Below are 23,892 nucleotides of genomic sequence, written 5' to 3' on the forward strand. Positions count from 1 at the left end.
GAAGTTTTTTCAGGTCTCTTTTCCAGACTTTTGGTCTTGTGGATTGGGCTGAGTTCAATTTCACAGTTTCCTTAATGGTGAAAGTGATGATGTGGTGGTCAGACCAGTCGCAGGGTAGGATCGAATCTAGCTGAATGAAGTCTGATTTAGAGATTACTAAGTCCAGGATCGATCCTTTGTCATGTGTTGGGATGTTGCAGAATTGCATAAGTTGTAGGTCAGCCAGGACATTCTTAAGATCGTTCACTCCAGTATCATAAGGGTCATCCCAATGGAGATTGAAATCTCCGAGGAATATTTGGGTAATTTGTCGCTCCGTGTAAGATGAAACCATGTCCATGAAGTATTCGATGAAGGCGAGGTTCTCACCTGGTGGGTGATAGATGGTATGCATAGATCAAACAGGTTTACCCTTGTTAGTGATGTTAAGGCACATGTATTCGCATGACTGGAATAATGGGGAGATGGTTCTGCTTACCAATATATTACTACGGTGTATGCAGGCTATGCCTCCCCCCGACTTGTCGGCTCTAGCTCTATCTAGTCTGATGATGTTGTAATTGGGCGGAACTAAAATGTCAATGATTGGTGTGGAGGATTCTTTTAGCCAGGTTTCAGTTAGCATTAATAGGTCTGGCTCATGTGTGAGGATGAGGTCAGCTATGTCCGCTGCATGTCTTACGGCCGATCTGCAGTTTAGGAGAATACATTTGAGTTTGGGCATGCTGATGGTTGAAGAGGGTTCCTGAGTGAAGGGGATACTTCTGAGGTTGGAGTTTGTGACGCATCTAGTGTTTGGTTTAGAGGTCCTATAGGGATTAGGAGGGATAGTAGGAATTAACGATGGTGTGGATGTGGTAGGTTTCAAAGGAGCAGGATCATAAGAGCTCAACAGGGAGAGTAAATCGCTCTCTGAGAGCGGATTGGTGCTTCTGAGTGGTCGAGATGAATTGTTGTGGGAGGGGACGGAGGACCAGTTGGGAGAGTGGTGATTCAGGTTAATGGTACTTTGGTTTCTGCACCCACAGATTTTGGGGTGTCTAGTTGTTCTAATACCCCATGATTGTTTCGCTAAACGAACATTGAGAGCTTGTAGTTCTTCTTTGATTTGGTTCAAAGAAGTTATGATCTCATCAAGTATGGGGTTATGTGCTGGTGGGCGTGTGGTATATGGCTGTGTTATGGGTGTGGATTTGGATGTGGATTTGGATGCATGCGATGGGGTCTGGTCTGGTGTATGGTTTGTTGTGTGTGAGAGTGTGGATGGGAAGAGTGCTTCGGGTGGGAGTGTGTGTGTTGAGTGGTCTGTTGGGGTGGCTAAGAGAGGGGAGTGTAACTGTGTTGAGGATAAAGCAGTAGGTGCTGGGGACTGACTTGGTGTGTGGTATGGGGCTAAAGTGTGCAGGGAAGGTAGGGGAGTTATAGGTGTGAATATGTGTGTTTGGTGGTCTGTGGGGGAGGACGGTTGGAAAGATGGTACGGGAAGAGTTATGGGTAATGAAGAGTGGGCTGTGGGAGTGACTGTGTTGTGGAGGAGGATAGCTGGGCTGGTGAAGCGGGTAGAGTTATGTATGGCAGTGGGTGGGTTGTGGGTGTGGGTGGATGGGATGAGTGTTTAGGAAGTGTGCTTGGGGGTGAGGTGATAGCAAGGGGCCATGAGTCCTCACAGTCCTCTGGGTGGGGTGTCTTAGTGTGATCTAACCGCTGAAGTAAGGGTGGTGGTTTAGCGTAGGAGAAGTGATTACTATGTGTGGTGGTATTTGGGAAGTTTGCAGAATATGCAGAGACGGGAGTGTTAGTGAGGGAAGAGCGGGGGTTAGTCAAAAGGGCATCAGTTGTAGTAGTTTGGCGGGTATGATGTAGTGCGTGAAGTATCGTGGTAGTGATTAGAAGTCTAAGATAATGGAATATAGAATGGAATATAAGGTCTGTTGGTATGGTGAGAGTTGACAGATCAGCGGGGCAAAAAACAGTGTAGGAGAAAGGAATAGCAGGCCGACAACTATTGAAATAAAATAGTGTAGGCAGAAAGGAACATATAAATATTGAGATATACTAATAGGTGTATGGGTGAGGTGCTAAAGGAGTTATATGAACAATCTGACCTGTTTTGGCTGGATGTTCAAATCGGCTGGTGAAAAGGGTGCGATTTATTATGATGCATTATGATTGGTTCATTTTACTAAATACATTGTTCTCCTGATTTATGGTTTTAAAAATAATTACATGGAATGTTAAAGGTTTAAATTCCCTTTTAAGAGACAACGGGTACTATCTTATTTATCCAAACTGGATGCTAAAATCGTTTTGCTGCAAGAAACCCATCTTAATGAGTCAGAATCTTTAAAGCTCAAGAATAATTGGGTTGGTGAACTCTTTTTTTCCCCCTAGTGATTGCAAAAGAAATGGTGTTATTACGTTAGTCCACAAATCATTGCAGACCTCCCTTATTTCACAACAGAGAGATGAGGAAGGTAGATGGCTGTTTACTGAGTTGGAGATTGATGGTGTCTTACTCTCCCTTTTTAATATTTATGCCCCTACTTCTGGTGGTGTCCCCTTTTGGTCCCATTTTCATCAACTGATTTCCCATAATTTTTCAAGTAATGTTATACTAGCTGGGGATTGCAACCAAGTTTTTGATCCTTTTTTAGATCGAAAATCCACAGTACCCTTGAAGGCACATAAAACTTTCACACAAACTATTACACATTTACATTTAACTGATGTTTGGAGATTATGTAATCCGTCTTTACAAGAATTTACTTTTTATTCCACCCCCATCAGACTCAATCAAGAATTGATTATTTTTTTACGTCACACAATGTCTTTCAATCTCTCATTTCTGCAGATATAGGCCCCATACTCCTCTCCGACCATGCTCCTGTCTCCAACTTGTTAGATTTGTTGCCTCATTCAGTTCACACCAGGAGATGGCGATTTAACAATACATTTCTTCTGTACCCTCGTTTCAACACTTCCTTTATCTCTTTTTTCAATGAATACTTCCTTTTTAATAATAATGACACTATGCCCTTTCACATGATCTGGGATGCTTTTAAGGCTTCTGCTCGCGGCTTTATTATTTGATAAATTTCTAATAAACGGAAAACTGCCCGGGCTTTAAATATGGAACTCCTCTCGAAATTAGAACATACTAATTACACTTCCAATTCGAAAAATCGCTTAACAGATCTCATCAATGCCAAGATTCAATATAATAAAGACACAACTGACGCTGCCTCTTTGTTTCTTTTAAAAACTAGTGCTAAATTCTATGGTAGACAAAATAAATCTGGCAAATTATTAGCTAATTATCTAAAGACCAAACAAAATAGCTCCATATCGAATCAATAATATAGAACACAAACACTTCTAAAAGCAAAGACGCTGACATACTACAAGAATTTGTTCAATTTTACAAACAACTTTATACTCCTGAACTTTATCCCTCTGAAGAGGATATTTCCATCTATCTCTGCTCAATTCATAGGTGCTCAAACCCATCTCTACATCTAGACATCCTTGAAACGGATTTGACTCCGACTGATCTACTTAAGGCTCTTAAATCCCTTAAGAGAGAAAAGGCCCCCGGTCCTGACGGTTTTACTGTCAAATTCTTCTTGCACTTTGCCCAAATAATCATTCCTAAATTACATACTTTAATTTCCTCTTTTCTTTCTTCTGGTAATTCCTCTGGTACCTTTCTGGAAGCCTTAATCTGTCTTATCCCCAAGGAGAGGAAGGATTTACGCTATTGCAAAAATTATAGACCTATTTCCCTGGTAAACATAGATTACAAAATCTTCTCGAAATCACTAGCTCTTAGATTGGAATCTTTTTTACCTCAACTCTTAGGTAAGGAACAATCAGGTTTTCTTAAAGGTCAATCTATTAATGATAATACCCGCTTGTTTTTTTACATTATTTCCAAATCGCCAAATCTTTCAGAATTCCTCGCTGCCATAGCCCTAGTTGCGGAGAAGGCTTTTGATAGAGTGTATTGGCCTTTCATTTTTCAGACATTTAAATGGTTTGTTTTTGGCCTGAAAAAAAATTCTTTGATCTCTTTGTTGTATTCAAATCCTATGGCTGCCATTTTTGCTAACAGTCTTACATCTCCTTACTTTACTCTACATAGAGGAGTGAGACAAGGCTGTCCTTTATCGCCTTTCCTTTTTAATTCAGCCCATGAACCTTTTTTGTCCAAAATAAGACAGAATCAATCCATCATAGGTTACTCCTCTAAGTCTGTACAGATGAAATTAGCTGCCTATGCTGATGACGTTCTTTTATTCCTTTTCCAACCCCATAGAAAAGGCTTTTTTGAATGAAGTTAAATCATATTCTTCAGTTTCGGGCTATAGATTAAATAACGACAAGTGTGAAATATTGCCCTTATCCAAATATACTTTTAAAGAGGATTTTCCCTGTCCAATTTCACTTGGAGCCCTCTTCACATAAAATATCTTGGCATATGGTTTACTTCTTCCATCAAATCTTCAATTCCTCTTAATTTTAATAAATGTATTGAGAAGCTTACCTTCCTTACAACCAAATGGCACCCTCTATAGCTCTCATGGTGGGGTCGTCTTGACACCATTAAAATGATGTTGATGCCTATTATCCTCTATCCTCATTCTAATATACCATTGCCTATTCCCACTAAATGGTTTCATAAAATCAATTCTATTCTTTCTTCTTTTCTATGGATGAATAAAAGACCCAGAATGTCCTTACTAAAGTTGTCACGACCGAAATCTGAAGGATGTGTTAGCTTCCCTGATTTTCCGTAATACCACAAGGCTTTTTTATTGAAACACTTATCCAAGTGGTTATCTGTCCCTTCTCCTGATTTGCCTCTTTGGATTGACTTAGAGAATTCATTCCTTTTCCCGTTTTCTTTCCAAGAATATTTATCTTTTACGAGAAAATCGCAAAACATACATACGCCAATCATTAAATATTCATGTAATAGTTTGAATAAACTTCTTCATATTGAGCCACACGATTTTAATAAATTTCTCAATTCCACCATATGGCATAACAAATGTATTTGCATTAAAGGAAAACCGATTTATTGGAAAACCTGGAGGGATAAAGGAATTTTATGGGTACATCAATTATTTGAAAATGACACCTTTCTCACTTTTTCAAAAGCACGTTCTCTTTTCCACTTACCATTATCATTCTTACATAAATTTCTAACCATACGTTCTGCTATGCTAGATCCTTACTCATATTTTCACTCCCTATCTCCTACCCCTATGCCACTAGATCACGCCTGGTCAAATAGCGTCTGCAGATCGCCGAAGGCCTCCACCCTTTACACTTGTTTAATATCCCCGCTCTTATTAAGATCCAAAACTAAGATTGAACTTTCCTGGGAGACTGATTTAGGCAAAAACTGGCCCATATCTGTTTAGGATAAAATTTGGACAAAAATTTGAAAGTCTTTTAGAGCAGCTAGTACCACACACACTCTTTTTTTTATTTATAATAGATTGCTATTAACACCAGTTTCCTTGCCTAAAATACATTCTGACACTCCCAATACTTGTTGGTCTTGTTCATTTTCTCAAGCAGACCATCAACATCTACTTTTTTCATGTCCACAAGTTTTGCAGTTTTGGAAAGCAGTCTGGTCCCAGATTAATTCTATTTTTGGGCCTAACGTTTCCCTGACATTTGCAAATATGTTTCTGGGCAGTCTTTCCAATAGCTGGAATAAACCCAAATCACAAACACAAATCATTGATTTGTTAGTTGCTACTGCCTTTCAGCAGATCACAGAAAATTGAAAAGATGCCTCTAAACTGTCGTATTTAGCTTGGTGGTACTCCGTTTGCCATAATCACAGACTTGACACAACTTTTGTATTTCCCATGTCTCTGAAACAGAAACAATTACTTTTATGGGCTCCTGTTACGTTGTTTCTGGATAATAGTGCTAAAAGTTCCTTTGCTCCAGTACCATCTATTCAGGAAGTTATTCAACCTCCTTGATTTATTCAAATGCAATCTTGATTTGCTCAAATGTAACCTTGCTTTAAGTACGTGCCTATTCATTTTTTAATTATTGTTCCCGTTTTCCTTTCCCTACCCTTTTTTACATTTGCCATAGATATTCTTGTCTTTTATGATTACTTGCCTATATGTCTTTTATAGTATGTTTCGTAATATCTCCTGTTGATGTTATATTACTTGTTATCTGATGCTTCTTTTTGTTGCACTTCTAATAAACTTTCTTTTGAAACTTAAAAAAAAGAATATTGCTGCATATTGTAAGACAGGCCATTTCTCTTCCTTTTATCTACACCTCTCTGAGAAGTTTCTGAGATGCAGAATATGATTGAACAGGGGGATCATAACGATATTTTCAGGATGAAATGTACATGTGACTGACCTGCCACCGTTAGTTCCACCACTGCCTCTTCATAGAATGATCTTGTATCATAGAAACATGTGTAGAGGCCACTGTCGGACTGTCGAACATTCTGTATTATCAAGGACACGATTCCGGCTTTGATGCCATCTTTAATAAGGGTTGTCCTGCTTCTGTACTCTGCCATCTGATATTCATACCGGTCCTCTCTGTCCTGATACAGGTGGACAAGGTTATGGTATTTGTCTTTAAACCACCTTATAGTCATGTCCTCTGCGTTGATCTGGGGTGACAGGTGGCATGGTAACACTGCATCTTCTCCAGGAGGGATGACCAGGGGCAGGTCCAGTCCAATGACCGAAAACCTCACTGAGAAAGAAAAAAAGAAAATAAATAAATATATTGAATGAAAAGAGAAGAAACAGGCAGCATGAAATATACAAAGTGTAAATTGGAGCATAATACTCAAGTGTGTTGCAGATTATCCCTGCTGGTGTCCTATATGAGGTACAGAGGCTGAAGGGCATTTGTTAGTATCATGAGGTAAGGTAGGGTAAGTTATTTTTGATAGAACCCCTCTAAGTCAAACATAGACTACAACCCTCACTAAGAACATAGGTCACATTCTTCAATACTATAGGCATGAGTTAAGAGTTTGAAAGGCAAGCTCTCCATCTACCAGAGTGATGTAATTATCACTTCAGCAGCCTGGGGAAATCCATAGCGTTTGTTCTGAGAAATAAATATTCCCCATCAAAGCTGCTCTATCTTCCTACACCTAAGTCCACCCTCAAATCAGGCATGCAGAAATGCACACCCTAAATACATATCTGGTCTTTCTAACATATGGGGTTCAAGATGTTTATCCTGCATTTAAAGAAAAGCCCCCCTAATTCCATAGCAGCCTTTTGCATTGACCATTGGCAGACCAGTTAACCTATTTTGGGGGGTGGCATATCTGCCAACTGGAAATGATGGTGAAGCAAATAATAGAGCTATTTAGCATACACTGAATAGGGGTATCATTCCTATGGCGGAGCAAATAAGGGAGCTATATTTCACCAGACTATGTAATATCCCTCCAAACACTATTCGTGTAGCAGTTTACAGTATATACCACCCAGAACTTGTTGATGATGTCAGCGGCTCATTCGATTGCCAGTCTTGTGGGTGTGTGTTGCTGCTTCTACTTAAAATCCTCAGGCCGTCTGGAGAGATAGCTCTTCATCTCCACATCTTCCTGGCTGTCCTCAAATTAGAAAAGGCCAATTTGTGGCCTGACATCCCACAAATGATGAGTGATGCAACCTTGAAAAATCCCTGGTCGGGTTCTGCCACGTAGGTAGACTGCTCTCTTTGAAAAATGCTCAATAACTTTCCAATATGCAAATGAGGAGAATGAAACATGGACACTCCAAACTGAGTTTGTTTCATTTATCATAAAAGATAAAGGACTATGCAGCAAGTTGTCAGGTATGACTATACGTCAGTGCGAGTTGTAGGATGCTTTATTGTTTTAACTTCAAGAGGTTTGGACAACAAAGAAACCTTTTGCAACAGAAGGTTGTGGGGCTCGCCTATGGGTGCTTCAGTATGTCTTCTGGACACGCTCTCTTGGCCCAGGAAGACCCTCAGGGAAACAAAAGATACAGGGCCTTGAGGAATAAGGCAATCTTATTATACTGATTATCCAGTCACCGACACCCATGAGGTAAAGAGCACCTGAACACAGGCGTGTAACGCCCATTGGGCTGAAAGGGCTTCAGCCCTGGCGTCGTGTGTCTCAGCCCGGGCTTCTGCAGCTCGAGCTGCTGTGTGCTCGGCTGGGCAGTGTCTGGGGTCTTATCTCCAGCACACCAGAGTTTTTCACAGGTCTTTAAAAACCATTTGCATGTTTACATTCCTTTGTAAACTGGTTACAGAGGCTTAGTTTTTTTATTCTGGTTCGAGCACCCACTGGGCCACCACTCTGCCTATTCCTTACATTTGCATTTTACATTTACTGCCGGAGAGTGAGAATGCATTTCATTAAAAGGAATATAAAGTAGGGCTGCCAGAAGAAAAATGCCAGCCATGTGTTGCTTAAAGTGCCTGCAAAGACCTCGTCTTCACACTAAAGGGCCGATTCTGACCGAATCGGTCTGTGCCGGCTGGATTCCATTCCGACCGAGCCATTCCGATGGGCTCGGTCGGAATGGAATCCAACTCGGATTTCTGGATGGACGACGACAGGCTGGACTACGACAGGCTCAGAGAGCCCGTATGCCATCCGGAATTCCTTCAGTACTCCCCCAGTCGCCTCTTTACGACCGAGGGAGTACAATAGCAGTTAATCACTGCCTTTTCATGCCGGTCTATCCGGCACGAAAAGACAGTCAGAAACTGTCTTGGGGGCCCCCAGCAGGGCCCCCATGGGTGCAAGGCTGCCGAATGGCAGGCTGTGGATCCCTGCACCCGGTGGCAGGCACCTTGGGGTACCGGCACAGGGTGCAGGGATGAACTGCACCTCTGGTTTTCTCAATGCAGGCAAGCATTCCGCTTGGAATGCATGCCTGCATTGTGAAGTATACGAGTGTGACCGAACCCTGTTCGGTTGCATCGTATTAGCAGGGCTGTAACCCACGACAGCAGGTCAGTGTGTTACTGCTTCTGACCAATGTCGTACGGACCTGAGTCCGTCCGACATCAGAATCGGCCCCTAAATAGAGTTATAAATAAAAAGAAGTATGTGTTCATTTTGTAATGTGACTTTTCTGTCTTTGTTCCCTTTAATTATCAGTCATGGATCATTGAGGCCACTCTAGAAAACAATTAAAAGGGCTTTCGATGTATATTTGCTGGTCGAAGTATGCACAGATAAGTGCTGAAAATATGGCTTTTAAGTGACTGCTTATTTTTGTACCGTCTGGGACATCAAAATAATGAGCTAGCAACCCTAATCATAAGACTGGAAGTTTGTTGCAGGATCAGCACATTACTTATTTCCTCCACCCTTGATCCCTGAATAATGCCATAACAGCAATAGTTTAACTTATATTTGAAACCCTACACCGCTGTCAATAACATTCTGAGTTACTTCAAATGTTTGGGTATGCACCCTGCCTTCTGATAACTCACTCCTCATTCTCACCCTTCACTTTCATGCTCACCCGGCACTCACAGTGATCACACTGCACTCACACTGAACACCATGCACTCACACCATTCACCTGCTCACCCTGCACTCACAGTGATCACTCTGCACTTGCGCTGTTCACCCTGTACCTCACACTGCAGTCATGCAAATATACTACTCACCCTGCACTGATTTGACACTTTACTCATCTGTCCCCTCACTGCTCAATCTGGAATCTCACTCAAACAAGCCCATTACTAACCACGCCTTCACTCGTCCCACTCTGCCCTCACATCTGCACGCAAATTCATATGGTCTCCTCACTCACTCCTCTTACCCTCCTCTCACCCTGTTGCATTGCTCACCGTCCACTCACATGGGCACCTCTGTAACCCACACAGCGCAGAGGGGTAATGTGCCTGCTACAAAGAACGTGTACCATGCAGATCACAGAACTGAATGTGAGTAAACAACGAGTGGCACTATAAAAAAAAATGAAATGTTGGTCAGAAAGGTGCTTGTAGGAGGCTGGCTTATTATATGGTGCTCACTTATGTAAGTGTAGCACCCTGCACTAAGCCAGACAACCCTTTTGGTGATGTTAGTGGTCTTAGACAATCATAGAAAGCGCTCTGTGTTCGCTGTAGAGAGCAGCCTTCAGGCTTATTCCAGAAGGAATGTAAAGCAGCTTGTTTTACCAGTACATAATCTTATGGTGTGAGTTAATTGAAAAAGAAACACATAGTGTACTTACAAAAATAGGTATTTATCATAATCACTCACTAACACATTGCAATATCTCCTACCCGGAGATATAACCCCAATACATAAAATAATTCAGTAATAGAACAGGTAAGTAGCACAAATACACATTGGTCTCCATGGGGAGACCAAACCATATACTAAAATAGTGGAATGCAAACCACACCTAAGTCGCGGTTGCAGTTTTAAAGAAGAAGGACCCTTCACAGTGGACTCTGAAGAAACCCAGTGGAAGATGGAAGGTTGGAGTGTCACCCCACGTGTGGATACCCCAGGACCTGGATACCTACACCCTGGAAGCCGGTGCATTTGTGTGAGGTGACGTCGGAAACCTCCTTAGACCACAATGGAGGACTTTAGTAAAGATGCTGAAGGCAAAGAAGGTGAAAAAGTCCAGTGGAACCCAAAGGTAGATTCAAGATGAGAAGAACCTGCAAGCAGAAGGGACAGAGTCTATGCCACTCAGGAGTGACCAGGAGGCACGGAAGAGGAATGCCCACCAATGTTGATAGAGGCAGGAGAGTTAACCGTGCCCTCAAAGTTGCAGCTGTGCAGACCAGGCGACATTCAGGATGACCGGGAGCTGGGTAGGAGCTATCCCACATCGGGTGTCGAGAGCCAGGAGGTCAGTGTCCGCCAGGGGCACCAACAAGCCCTGGCAACAGCAACAGACAGTTTTTGAAAAAGGTGCAATGTCAGGACCAGCAAGGTCCATGTGACTCACCATGATCAGGTAAGTCAAAGCAGGCCCAGAGAAAGCAGGGGAGCCAACTGGAGCCAAAGAAGACCCTCAAGAGGACCCACAGGCCAGAGGCATATTAGTCGCAAGTGGACCTCGAACAGATTGCCAGGGATGAAGGCCACGGTTCAGAGGGTGTGGTGAGGACGAAGATCTTGGCTGCAGAAGATGCTTGAGGCTGAAGCTTCTTGGAGCCAAAGATCTCTGGAGGAGAGAGTCAACAAGCCTTGCCAACAGCAAGTCGACACGGTGCACCGGGGTACTGCTCCATCGGTTCCAACAAGGGATACGGACTTCAAACTTGCTGTTAAGACAGGTCAGGCCTCGAGGGAGTTGCAGAACTAACACCCGTGGTCTTGAGCCTTTCGGAATCAGTGGGAGCCCAGGATCAGCAAACCAGTCAGCTGCCTTGGGGTGTCTGCAGATGCAGAGGGGTGACTCCTTCACTCCAAGGAAAGATTCCTTTGCGTCTCTTGGATGTCCACAGGCCCTGTGAAGAACCTGTATGGAGCACAAGCACAGACGCTGCAGAAGATTTGCAGAACAACGAGACCAGAAGCAGCAGGAGTCTTCCCAGTTGCGGTCTCGGTCCCCATCGCGAAGTCCAGAGTGCCCAGAAAGTCAAAGATGAAATGGAATTGGATCTGAATCTTGTCCCATGACGAATCTAGGGACCCACCCACAGGTAAGCACTTAAGTACACTAAGGAGAGTATTGAGACGATTCAGGGGTCCCTCCCAGAAGTGAGGCTGGACAGTGGGGGGGATACTTCCATGTCCTTTCTCCAGTTTCACGCCAGAGCAGGAGGCAATGGCTCTCTGACCTGGTTTAAACTGGAGTATGCAAGCAGGGCACCAAATGTGCACTTCAAGCAGTCTCAGTGATGCTGGTAAGTGCCCCCACCCTGTCCCAATACACTAAATCCTGTCTGGAAGGTGGTTACACCTCCTTGTGTCAGGAAACCTATTGTCCAGCCTTCCCCTGCCCAAACCTGGGTGGCAGAATCGTGTCTCCGGTCATCAGCAGTCATAGCTTGCAGTCCTGGTCTAGAAGATTGGCACCAGGCACTGAGGGCCTCCGGGAGGAGATTTACAGTGCATGGAATCATACCCCAATACCGTAAAAAGGTGTTGGGGTATGATTCCAAATGTTTGATACCAAATACAACGAGGTTCATTACAGCCAGTTTAGAGATGGACATGACGCATGGCCACTCTATGTATCGTAATGGCTAATGGACTCACAACCCAGGAGAATGGACTCCGAAGGTTACAGGTCTGCCCTGCTCATGTCGGGGCACCCTCATACTTAGAACCAAGCATCCTGTCTTCAGGATTGAGAGGCCTGCCTTTTGGGTGACTTATAGGTTTGAAGTGCAGTGACCTCAGATATAGATAAACCTATATCTGTCGTACGTGGTGCTAGCGCCAGCTTACACAGGCTGAAATGGCAGGCCCATAGTCACAATTTGAGTGGTCCCTCGTGGGTGGCATGATACATGCTTCAGCCCATGGGGGACCCCTGGTGTATGTATGCCCTGGGTACCTTAGTACCATATACTAGAGACTTACAAGGGTACATCGGTAGCTGATCTGGGGGTACCTAAGTACTCACTCACCATGTCCAATTTAGGGAGGAAGCACAGAGACTGGGGTCCTGATTAGCAGGACCCCAGTCAGAGTAGTCAGAAAAACATAAAGACACCAGAAAAAAGTGGGGGTGACCACGAAAGCTGATCCTACTTTCCTACAGTGCTATAGAGAGATGAGGTGCATTGTTGGTGAGTGGTAGTGAGGGAATTAATGGAGCAGGAGGAAATGGTGTATAGGGTGCCAAAACAAAACTGTTGCACCGTGTGCGACCAGTGCTTGGGCCAGCCCTGGCTGGGAGTGTTCAGGTCTAGTTGCTCCCCTGCTTGAACACAAGGCTAATAAAAAAAAAACATAAAAACCTGGAAGCTCTCCTGCTGTGAGGGTTCTTAGGGGCGCATGCAACCTTCACGCTTCTTTGTCCAGAGATCCTGATACCGCCCGTGCGACCTTCACAGGCCCACGAGGTAACCCGGCTTGAGTGCACACATAAGGAAAGTGTATAAACTCTCTCTCAGTACTAGTTTGGGGCAATTGCTTTTATTTAGAGCCGCGGCAGTCTGGTCCTCAGTGCCTTTTCTTTAAGTCGAGCCAGGTCGGTTCTCCGGCCTCTCGGGATCCGACCACCCTTCGGGCTGCTTGATCTGGTCATCGTGTTTTGTCCCTTCATCCTCACGGTTCTTGCGGCTTGATCTGCTCCTCCTCATCCGCAGTGATTTCGTCTTGTGGCTTTCCTGGCAGGCGCGTGGCGTCTCCCTCAATGTGGTTTCCCCCTTCCATTCCACGGACACACATGCGACAGCAGCATCATACACCTGGGCCAGACCCACAACAAGAACATTGCTTGTGACTTCCTTTGAGCCGACTGTATCGGCCATAACTGGGTCTCCGGCTGCCTGAACTGCCCGTTGGTCACAGACTACTTACTAAGTAGGTTGCTCCTAGAGACAAGAGTAACATGCTAGGATGAATGAATGAAAAGACATTTATAAAGCAAATGGCTACCCAGGAGCGTCCCAGTGTCCCAGGATGGTAGGTGCTTCTTGTTTTCTATGTATACGCAAGATCCAGTGCTGGTCTGTCAGCTTCAAAACTCAGAAGCGATTAAAAAAATACCTATCACTGTGATTATTTGGTATTTATCATAGATTTATGGGCTTTACCTTACTTCTATTTGACAGGATGGTGATGCTTCGTATATTAGGATAACATGATATTTGGAATTGTATTGACTTACTGGGTTTAACATAAAGAGGAAAGCACATTGAGCATATACAGTAAAGTCCTTGCTCAATCTTTGTCATATTATAACATCAATGTTACATATGTCATGTAGTTGAGAAGAGGGGTACAAACATCCCCACAATTAATAACAGCTAATGAACGCTAGGGGGCCCTTATACTGATGAATTTGATCATTGTGCCTGTGCTTAGTAGATAAGCGCAAAGATGCCATTAGCTTTCCTTGTGGCTTGATGCCTGGTGATTATTTTGTCAAATGTTTATAGCTGCTCACTGCAGTACAATAACACTTTCAACCAGGTACCACATGCTGGTATGGAGGCCCTGCCGCAGTATTAGCCAATTCTCTTTTTTTTCCATCAAAAGACCAAGTGCTGTATATGTTTTGACATTTGCCAGCATCTCTTCAACATACCCGACTTAGCTAACTTTGGGGTCCGGCTTTACTGCTGAATCAATCATTAAAATGTCCTCTGTAATCTCACGCCAGTGGTTTCCTGGGGGAGGCATGCTCAAACAAGAAGCAGAAAACCTGCATCTGCTGTACATCTTCAGCATGGTGCAGAGCAGGAATATCGACGGAGAAATATCGTGGGACCTAAATATCGCCGCAAAAATATAGTGGGGAAGAAATATAGACAATAAAAATATAGTTGACAAGAATATCGAATGACAGATAAGTAATAATATTATTAATAATGTTATGTATTTTAGTGTTTTTAATGAGAATTGTTTGTCATTTTATTAAATGTTTTAGAATTTTAATAGTTATTAATTTATCTTAAGTTTAATTCTGCGTTATTAGTTCCGTAGCAGGTTGTGGGTTTATAGGGGATTATGGTGGGAAATAATTTAATTATATATATTTAAATAATAATTTATAGTAGTTAACTTTGTTTTTGCAAGTTAGAATATTGCGTTTTTAGGTCCGTAGCGGGTTGTGGGTGTATAGGGGAATAGGTTTGGAAGCAATTTAATTATATAAAATGTATTGAATAATTAATGTGTTAATTGATTAATTAGAAATAGTTTAATAGTTTATTACTGTGTTGTTAATTAATTTCAAATAGTCAATTATTATTTAATTATCTTAATTGTTATAATTAAATATTTTTAAATTAATTACCATGAATTAATTAGTAATCAATAAATGCAATTGTGTAATTATATTAGGTGTGTGTTGTGGTGTTTATATTTGTAAATGGTGTGAAAGGTGGTAAGTAATTAATTTTTTATTGATAAATAATAATAATACATTAATTTTGATTAATTAATTAGTAATTATTAAATGTACTTGTGTAATTAATTTGAGGTGTGTGTTTTGGATATTATAGTGTTAAACAATGTGTAATTAATTATGTTTTATTATCTTTGTCAATAATAATAATATATTTTAATTTATATAATGATTATGCTAATGTTGGAAATTAAATTTAATAAAAATGTTGATGGTTTAGTTTTTTATTGTTTTGTGGTCCAGCGCTTTCCCTACTGGAGTGGAATAGTAATTTGTACCCCTCCTCTCTCCAGCGCTTTCACAACTGTTGTACTCACTGGAGTGGGAGTAGTATTTTTTACCCCTCCGCTATCCAAAACTTTCCCTACTGTTGCACTCTCTAGAGTGGGAATAGTCATTTTTACCCCTCCGCTATCCAGTGCTTTCCCTACTGTTGCACTCACTGGAGTTGGAATAATAATTTTTACCCTCCCGCTATCCAACGCTTTCCCTACTGTTGCACTCACTGGAGTGGGAATAGTAATTTTTACCTCTACGCTATCCAACGCTTTCCATATTGGTGCACTCATTGGAGTTGGAACCACACGGTGCCTGCCGCTTCGTGTATGCAAATGCATACATGCATGTTTAGCATTGTAGCGGGCGGTGCAGAGAGCACCTCCTGCCACAATGTTAAACATGAGGGATGTGCCCACCACTGTGGCAGGCGCATCCTAATCCCCACCACTGGACCCCCGCACTTATGGCGGGTGGTCCCATTCCTCGTGAGGATGGCGGGCAAAGTCCGCCCGCCATCCTAATGACCTCCTTAGTATTTTTAATATCCTATTTTGTTTGGCTGTTCGAGCACCAGCTATTTAGGCATCCCTGGTAACAACTTTAAATGCTTTCCATAGTGTGCACGCACTTCCTACTGAGCTAGTACTCAGTAAGTTCCTTTTTAATGTCATCCATATACACTCCGTCTATAAGTGCACCACGTGGTAGCGGCCAACCATGTGATTTGTCTGTGTGGCGGGTGTTTGAAGGCTAAGTAGCACTGGGGAGTGATCAAATTGTTCTTGGTAGGTGGGTGACAGCACAAGTGGCAATGTATTTAGTGATTATCCAGTAGTCTTACAGAACCATGGATTATAGACAGTGGATATAAATGTTCCCAATTCGGTTCAGTGATTTATGCCACATTTGTGTGACACATTATTATACAAGGTTTATCTACAAAATGAAGAAGCATTATTATAAATATATTGTTGCTGCTTAGATTTATTATTTTTATTGTTCCTCTTTATTAATCATATGAGACATGTGATAACCATCTTGGTACACTTGCATATGATTGAATTATGATATTCTTATCATGTGCGTTAGATTTGGGGGTCTCTAGTTGACAGAGGTAGGTACCTTTGACAAAATAGGGAGACTTGCGTCTAGTCAGGGTAAGGGGGTATGGAGAACCGGGTTATTTAGAACCCAGCGGTGCCAGGGGACACACCCGAAATCTCCGGATTCACCGGTCTCAGAATTACAGAAACGTGGCAGCTTCTTGGTGACATCAAAGATCAAATTTATTGGCTGCAACCAGTAACAGAGGTCCACGAAGTACAGTGGCTGTATATTCGTAGGAGACTGCTCAATCTTACAAAGCCAGTCAACCCTTTTTATACAAAATATTGTGCTTCAGGCAAACATTCCTTATTTACAGTGAACCAATCCCATGTGTACACGACATAAGCATTGCATGACGAACCCACATTTCATTGTCCTGCCCACCATCAATTACCCGGCAAGGCCCAACACTCTTCATCAGATAAATCGGACGGACCCCTAATAATAACCCTAATAAAAACGGGCACCTCCTCATCGTAAAACAGGCCATAAAGAAAGGAGCAGAGACAGGTGTGAGTAAGATAAGACATAGTTGTGTGCAATAAAGGGTTTATGGTGTTTTGTGCCTTGATCCTCAATCTCGACCAGCTGCTGGGAAAGGAACTGGCCTAACAGGTTTGGCTTCGGGCAACGGAGTCAGCTTGCCCAGGTCACACAGAAGTCAGCTAAAGGTGTAGGTGTCCCAAGACTCGTTCGGCCTTGGTGTACGTGTCCCAAGACTCGTTCGGTCTTAGTCATCGGCCTATGTGAGGGCAACCACAAAATGGCTTGCCGTACACAAAATGGAACCCGAGGGTTCAGAACGGAATCCCATATTTTATAGTGAATCTATCACTCGAACATGACGAAAACTCTCGTACATACTATACTCGCCATTCTCGGTCTGCTGATATCAAAATCGTAATGATACGATGATATTTATGAAACGGGTCCAGAATTCACGGAACCTCAGACCCTCCATTTGCCCTTACATAGGAAATAACCTAAACCCATGTCAGTCTGAATCTAGGTCTATACTCATAAAATCATTGAGATGTTGCTGTAGCATCATCCTATTACTTAGCACGTCTCTCGGCACAGGTCTCCTTGCACACGATGTAGCACAAAGGCCTCATATAGCAGGAGCACATTGCACACAAAGACAGAACAGGAAAAGAATGGCTAAGATCATCCCAATGACCATCAGAATCTTCCATCCCCACGTGGATAGCAGTTCCCAGAACCATTCCATCAACGACCAATCTCCTTTATTTACGTGTATAGATTCAGAGATCTTATGTAACTGGGAAATGGCCTGGTACACTGTCGGAGCATTGTCTGGAATGAAAACGCAGCAACTTGATTGGATCACTTTACATACCCCACCTCGATCTGCAAGTATGACATCTAACGCAACCCTGTTCTGGAGAGTCATAAGGCGATCCGACTGGAGCTCAGCAGTCAAGTTACTAAGAGCACCGGCAGTTTCAACTACGGTGGACTCAACCACTCTCGTCAATTGCCGTATGTTCCTGCTGTTAACCATAGGTCCCCGAAACGGCAGAAAGCCCTTCAAGAAATCTCCCAATTCTTGTCCTGCAGTATCTTCCTTACTGAAGACACCTCTAACAACTCTTGTCTTGTGGTAATCTGCCGCAGCTGTATAGGTGGGAGGCAACAGGAACGAGACAAAACATGTGCCCGAGAAATCAGGGGGCAACCATGTGTATGCTCTGTCGTAACAGACAAAATAGGTACCCTTAGCTGCTAGAAACGATGGGGAAGTCTGGGACGCAAAAACATGCGTCTCAGTGCAGATACTCTTCCCTAACTGAGCTCTCGGATTCTTGCCCTTACCTAGCAGACAAAGATGACCCTGATGGGGTACGATCCAAATCGGAGAGGATCTTTTCGCTCGCTGTTTCTCACTCAGACTAACTCCATATCCAGTCACGTTCCATTCAATATACGCTAGTGTCTCATCTCTCGGGATAGTCTCATAGGAAGTAGCTCCTCTAAGCAGGTCTACTATACCCTTAACTAGAGCACTATTCTTTGGATTGTCCTTCACAGAACGCAGGGGGTGGACTTCACAAGCATAAATGAACATCGTTCTGTATGCCCACACAGAACCATTGTAGCTGAATGGCAGGACCAGGTAATGAATACCTTTATGTATGTAGGCATGTATGTATGTATGTATGTATGTATGTAGGCATACTTATATAGTGCGTCTGTCACCCAGAGGGCATCCTGGCGCTTTATCAGTAGTATGAGGCATAAGACCACACACCCAACAGTTAGTTGTGTTCACTACTAATTGGTGTTGGTGTAGAAGCTGAACAAAGGAGTTATTGACAAACTCTAATCTTCTAACGGACTCATGTTCAGGCAGGGGGTGATAAGAATGCGAAGAGACAGTAGAAGAAGGCATGGGCTGTGTAGTGGGTGCAAACGTCACTTGAAAAGAGAATAAAACATATCCTATTAAAAACATCGTTACTCTAAATAACATAAAAAGGCATAATATCAGAAAACGTTTTCTAGTCATCATTGTACACATTTTGGCTCTAAAATTCATCTCTTTAGCAGGTCTCTCCATCTCGAAAAACTCCATCCTCTAACCTTGCTGCTCACGGAGGTAGGGTGTTCCGTGCTAAGGAATGCGCCTGTCAGTCCAAAGGAAACGCCCAAGGACCAACCAGAACCGTCGACCTTGCGTCTTCGGCTTGCACTCCAAAGACTTGACGCCGCGACCCTACAGCTGAACCCGGATGGTGGTTCGAAAAACAAAAATCAAAATAGTTTCTCAGATGAGAGAGCTGCACTTTCAAAAATAGCAAAGAAAAGGAATTTTTATTTATTTGTCCATAGTTCTTGACCTCAAATTATAACAGCTTTTCTTTGGTAATGTCTCATCACGAAACAATAGGTCAGGCTCAGTAGTGTCCGATCGAACTGACGGTAGCACAGCTTCTTCCAGAAGGTCGTCACTTTCACGCTCAGAGTTTGTCCCCATTAAACGTGCATCGCTGAAAGGCAGAAAACGAGGCACAGTTTCAGAATCTGCAATACCCTCCTGGACCCACCGGTCGTACGGTAGAGGCAAAGGGACCCTCTTACAGTGTACGCCGTGGATCCAGTTCTTTTTTCCTTGCACTCGTACTGCAGATCGTGTCGACAACAGGACTAAGTAGGGGCCGATCCAACGGGGCTGATCGTTCTTTGTTCGCTGGAAATTCTTTATTAGCACCCATGATCCAGGATCGATGACATGTCCTGGATCTTCAGAAGCCTGAGGCAAAGTATCATGAACCTGTTGGTGTAAAACACGCAATTTAGCCGTCAAATCATACAGATAGTCAAGCAGTACAGGGTTTTCAATCTCGCTAAACTTTCTCGGCCTCGGCACTCCCCATATGTTTGCCGGGCGAACAAAAATGTCATATGGACTAAGTCCCACTCAAGAATGCACAGTCATCCTAGTCGATGAAAGTGCTAATGGCAATGCATCAGGCCATTTAAGACCAGAGCTCGCTTGTATCTTGGCCAGTTTCAGTTTAAGAGTGCCATTATAGCACTCAACTAAACCAGCTGATTGGGGGTGATTGGCAGCGTGGAACTTCTGCCGGATTCCTAAGCCATCACACACTCTCTTCATCGCTTGACCCACAAATTCACTCCCATTATCACTCCAGACCATTCTCGGCAAGCCATACCTAGGGAAAAACTCTTTGACAAGGGCTTTAGCTGTGGACAAGGCAGTGTTATCTTTCAGGGGATATGCTCCTACCCATCTTGAAAAGGCACAAACAACCACGAGTACATACTTCAAATTGTTGCACCTCTCCATGTGGATAAAATCTAGCTGCAAAACCTCGAACGGATACGTCGGAGGCGCAACATGGCCAGCTGGAGTTGGAGTTCCCTTACCAGGATTGTATTTCAGACAAACCATACAATTCTTGACCACATTCTCTGCACACTTAGGAATTCCAGCATTTTGCCATACTGGAGCCAACACCTTACAGATCCCTTTCGCACTGATATGAGCCATCCGATGCGCCATCGTAACTACTGTAAGCAAGTACGCATCGGGTAACAACCATCGCTGATGCTCTGACAACTCAACCCAACAACCATTCGAATCCAATATACCCGTACTCTCTCTCCACACACTCAACTCTTTCTCTGTAGCTTCAGCTTGAATCGACTTTACACTCTCTACCGTATCTTCAAACATTCCTCTATCCGGAACCGATCTCGCCGGACCCGCAACATACATTCGACTCATCACATCCCTTGCCACGTCTTTCGCAACTTCGTCCGCAAACGCATTACCGCGACCAACATCATCGGTAACCTTCTTGTGTGCACTGCATTTTACAATCGCAACTTGCAACGGTAAGGTAAGTGACTCCAGGAGCTCATTCACCAATTGACCATGCTGTATCTTCGTTCCATGAGACGTGAGGAACCCACGTTCCTTCCACAAACGTCCAAAACTATGAGCCACACCAAACGCATACTGGCTGTCAGTGTATATGGTCACTTTCTTTCCTCTTGATAACACACACGCTCTCGTAAGTACAATCAACTCCGCTGCTTGGGCTGAATTATGTGGGATACGTGCAGCTTCAACGATCGTATGCAAAGTGGTAACAGCATATGCCGCAGTCGTATCACCATTCGGAAGCTTGAAGCACGAACCATCCACCCATAAGGTACCATCACATTCCGCAAAAGGAGTGTCCCTAAGATCTATTCTCCCTTTCGTTTCTTCCTCTGTCCTCAGATAACAATCATGCTGTTCAGAAACATCTGTCTCCACTGAAGTCGGCAACAACGTGGCTGGATTCAACGTGTTGCATCTCTTTATGTGCACCTGGCTCGCTAGGAGTGTCAACTCATAACCGGACAATCGAGCACTAGTTAAGTGCTGTGTCTTGGTCCTATTTAACAACGTGTCCACTGCATGTGGAACAATCACAACCAGCGTATTATTCATCACCAAACCAGCAAACTGTCGAATAGAAATGGCTGCAGCCGCTGTGGCTCTCAAACAACTCGGCAACGCTCTAGCTACCGGATCCAAGATCGACGAGAAATACGCACATGGACGTTGCTTATCGCCGAACTGTTGTGTCAAAACTGACAACGCACATCCTTCTCTCTCGTGGACATAGAGCGTAAAGGGCTTACTGTAGTCGGGAGTACCCAACACAGGAGCCGAACACAATGCATCACGCAATTCAGAAAAACTCTTTTCACATTCGTCACTCCAAGGAACAGGATTCGGAGTATCCTTAACAGTAAGAGCTAACAAAGGTTTCGCAAGAAGCGAAAAATTTGGAATCCACGGTCTACAATACGACGTAATACCTAGGAAAGCACGCATTTCTCTCTGTGTAATTGGCACACTCATTTTTGCAATCGCTTGAATTCGTTCTGGGGTCAGTCTTCTTCCCTCCTTCGATAAGAGATGACCTAAGTAGGTCACTTCTTGTCGACAATACTGTAATTTCGAAAGAGACACCTTGTGATGGATGTCAGACAGATGACGCAACAATGACAGAGTAGCTTCTTTACAAATTTCCTCAGTATCGGCAGCGACTAACAAATCGTCGACGTACTGAAGAAGAGCAGCACCATCAGGCAAGACAATCGTATCAAGCTGTGATTTCAATGCCTGGCTGTAGATTGATGGACTCTCACAATAGCCTTGAGGAGCGCGCTTGAACCGGAAGATTCGGCCTCCTAAACAGAAGCCAAAAATATCCCTAATCTCCTCGGCAATCGGGATGCTGAAGAAAGCATTCTTCAAATCAATCACCGAAAACCAAGTGGCTTAAGCTGGAATCATAGTCAATAAGGCAGTGATATCCGGAACAACAGGAAATTGTGGCACGACGATTTTGTTAACTTCTCTAAGATCGATCACAAACCTGTAAACAGGCAGCTGAGAAGAGTCAGTACGTTTCAAGACCGGCAAAACAGGACTATTGCACACATTACCTCTTGTTTCCTCTATCACATCTTTCTCAATTAGATCATGGATAATCGCTAACAACGCCCTTTCACCATCACTGGAGATCCTGTATTGGGGAATACGTGGCATTTTAACATTCGCTTTCAACGTCACAACATATGGTGGCATTTCCAAAAGACCCACATCATTAGGACCAGTAGCCCAAATAGTATCAGGAAGAGAAGACAATTCTGTCGGAAGTATATCCTTCGACAAATACATCGGGGACACCACTTTCTTACCCTATGTAAGTTGTACTCCCGAAGGAGAACAATACAACGTCGCATACAATCTTTTCAATAGATCTAATCCCAACAAGTTCTCACCACAACCTGTCGTCAGAATAAGGGGTGCTTCGAATTCACGAGGTCCAACAGAAAGAGACATAGGACTAGAAATCGGGGTTCTAACTGGGGCGCCAGAAAAACCTACTGAAACATTCGTTAAGCCAGACAAAGGTGCGCCAGGGAGTCTAGAGTGCATAATAGAACTCTTTGCAGCACCAGTATCCAACAGAAAAGGCTCTGACACACCTGATGTAATAACTTCAACATAAGGTCCACTCTGATCTACTGGAATTGAAACAACTCCCTCTCTTTGTCCGTGTCTGTCCTAGCAATCATTACCATCCATATTCTCACCTTCGACATAGTAGTCGTCAGCATAGTACTGAGTCGTCCTACTAGACGCACCATTCTGCTGATCAAAACTATTCATCGTATTTTGTGGAGGAAAGGAACGCGCGTTCTGGGGGAAACCTCCACGTCCCCTACCTCTAGGAGCTTGTTGAAAACCTCGATCTCTTGCACCAGAAACACCATTCGCACGCTGTAACAGAATCGGGCAACTCATTTTAAAATGACCTTCTTCCTTGCAATATGAACACTGATTAGGGCCTACAGGAAAACGTGGCTGAGAAGACTCAAACCTTTGCGAGTTTCTCTGAAACTGTTGAGGCTGCTGATGTTCATGCGGATTACTGCGAGGCGGATACGCTTGCTGTAATAGGACCTTCGTCTTTAACTCTTTAGTCTTTTTGTCTGCTCTATCCTTCTCATCTTTATCCCTATTTTCGTAATATTGCGAAGTAGCCAATATCTGTGCTGATGAGGAAACAGCCCAAGAACTCTCTGAATCTTTCAACTTCTTACACAGTTCTGGAAGCAAATTATGCACAAACTTGTCAACAAACAACCGTTGACCACCTTCCGTACTCATGTCTTGACCACTACGGTCAATAAACGTCTCTTCGAACCTGGTGAAGAAGTCAGATACACTTTCATCTTTCTTCTGCTTACACGCAGACAATTTTTCCCAGTTTACTCTCATAGCCGGCATTAAGGTCTTCATGTAAGTAACGATCCTACCCGGGAGTTCTGCAACTAAAGGCTCAGGTTTAGCACCACCAACTTGTCGGCCATCTGCAGCAGC

The 23,892-nt window shown here is 43.4% G+C and overlaps 1 protein-coding gene across 1 annotated transcript in view; it reads right to left on the bottom strand.

The window, feature by feature from the left end:
- LOC147662661 (butyrophilin subfamily 3 member A2-like) overlaps positions 1-23,892 on the bottom strand; it is a 282,106-nt gene that overhangs the window by 64,862 nt on the left and 193,352 nt on the right. The window contains exon 3 of the mRNA XM_086951010.1: positions 6,406-6,753. Within this exon, the coding sequence (XP_086807136.1) occupies positions 6,406-6,753 (348 nt within the window). The remainder of the gene's footprint in view (positions 1-6,405; positions 6,754-23,892) is intronic.

Source organism: Lissotriton vulgaris, unplaced genomic scaffold (genome assembly GCF_964263255.1).
Source record: "Lissotriton vulgaris unplaced genomic scaffold, aLisVul1.2 SCAFFOLD_1143, whole genome shotgun sequence".
Classification (NCBI taxonomy): domain Eukaryota; kingdom Metazoa; phylum Chordata; class Amphibia; order Caudata; family Salamandridae; genus Lissotriton; species Lissotriton vulgaris.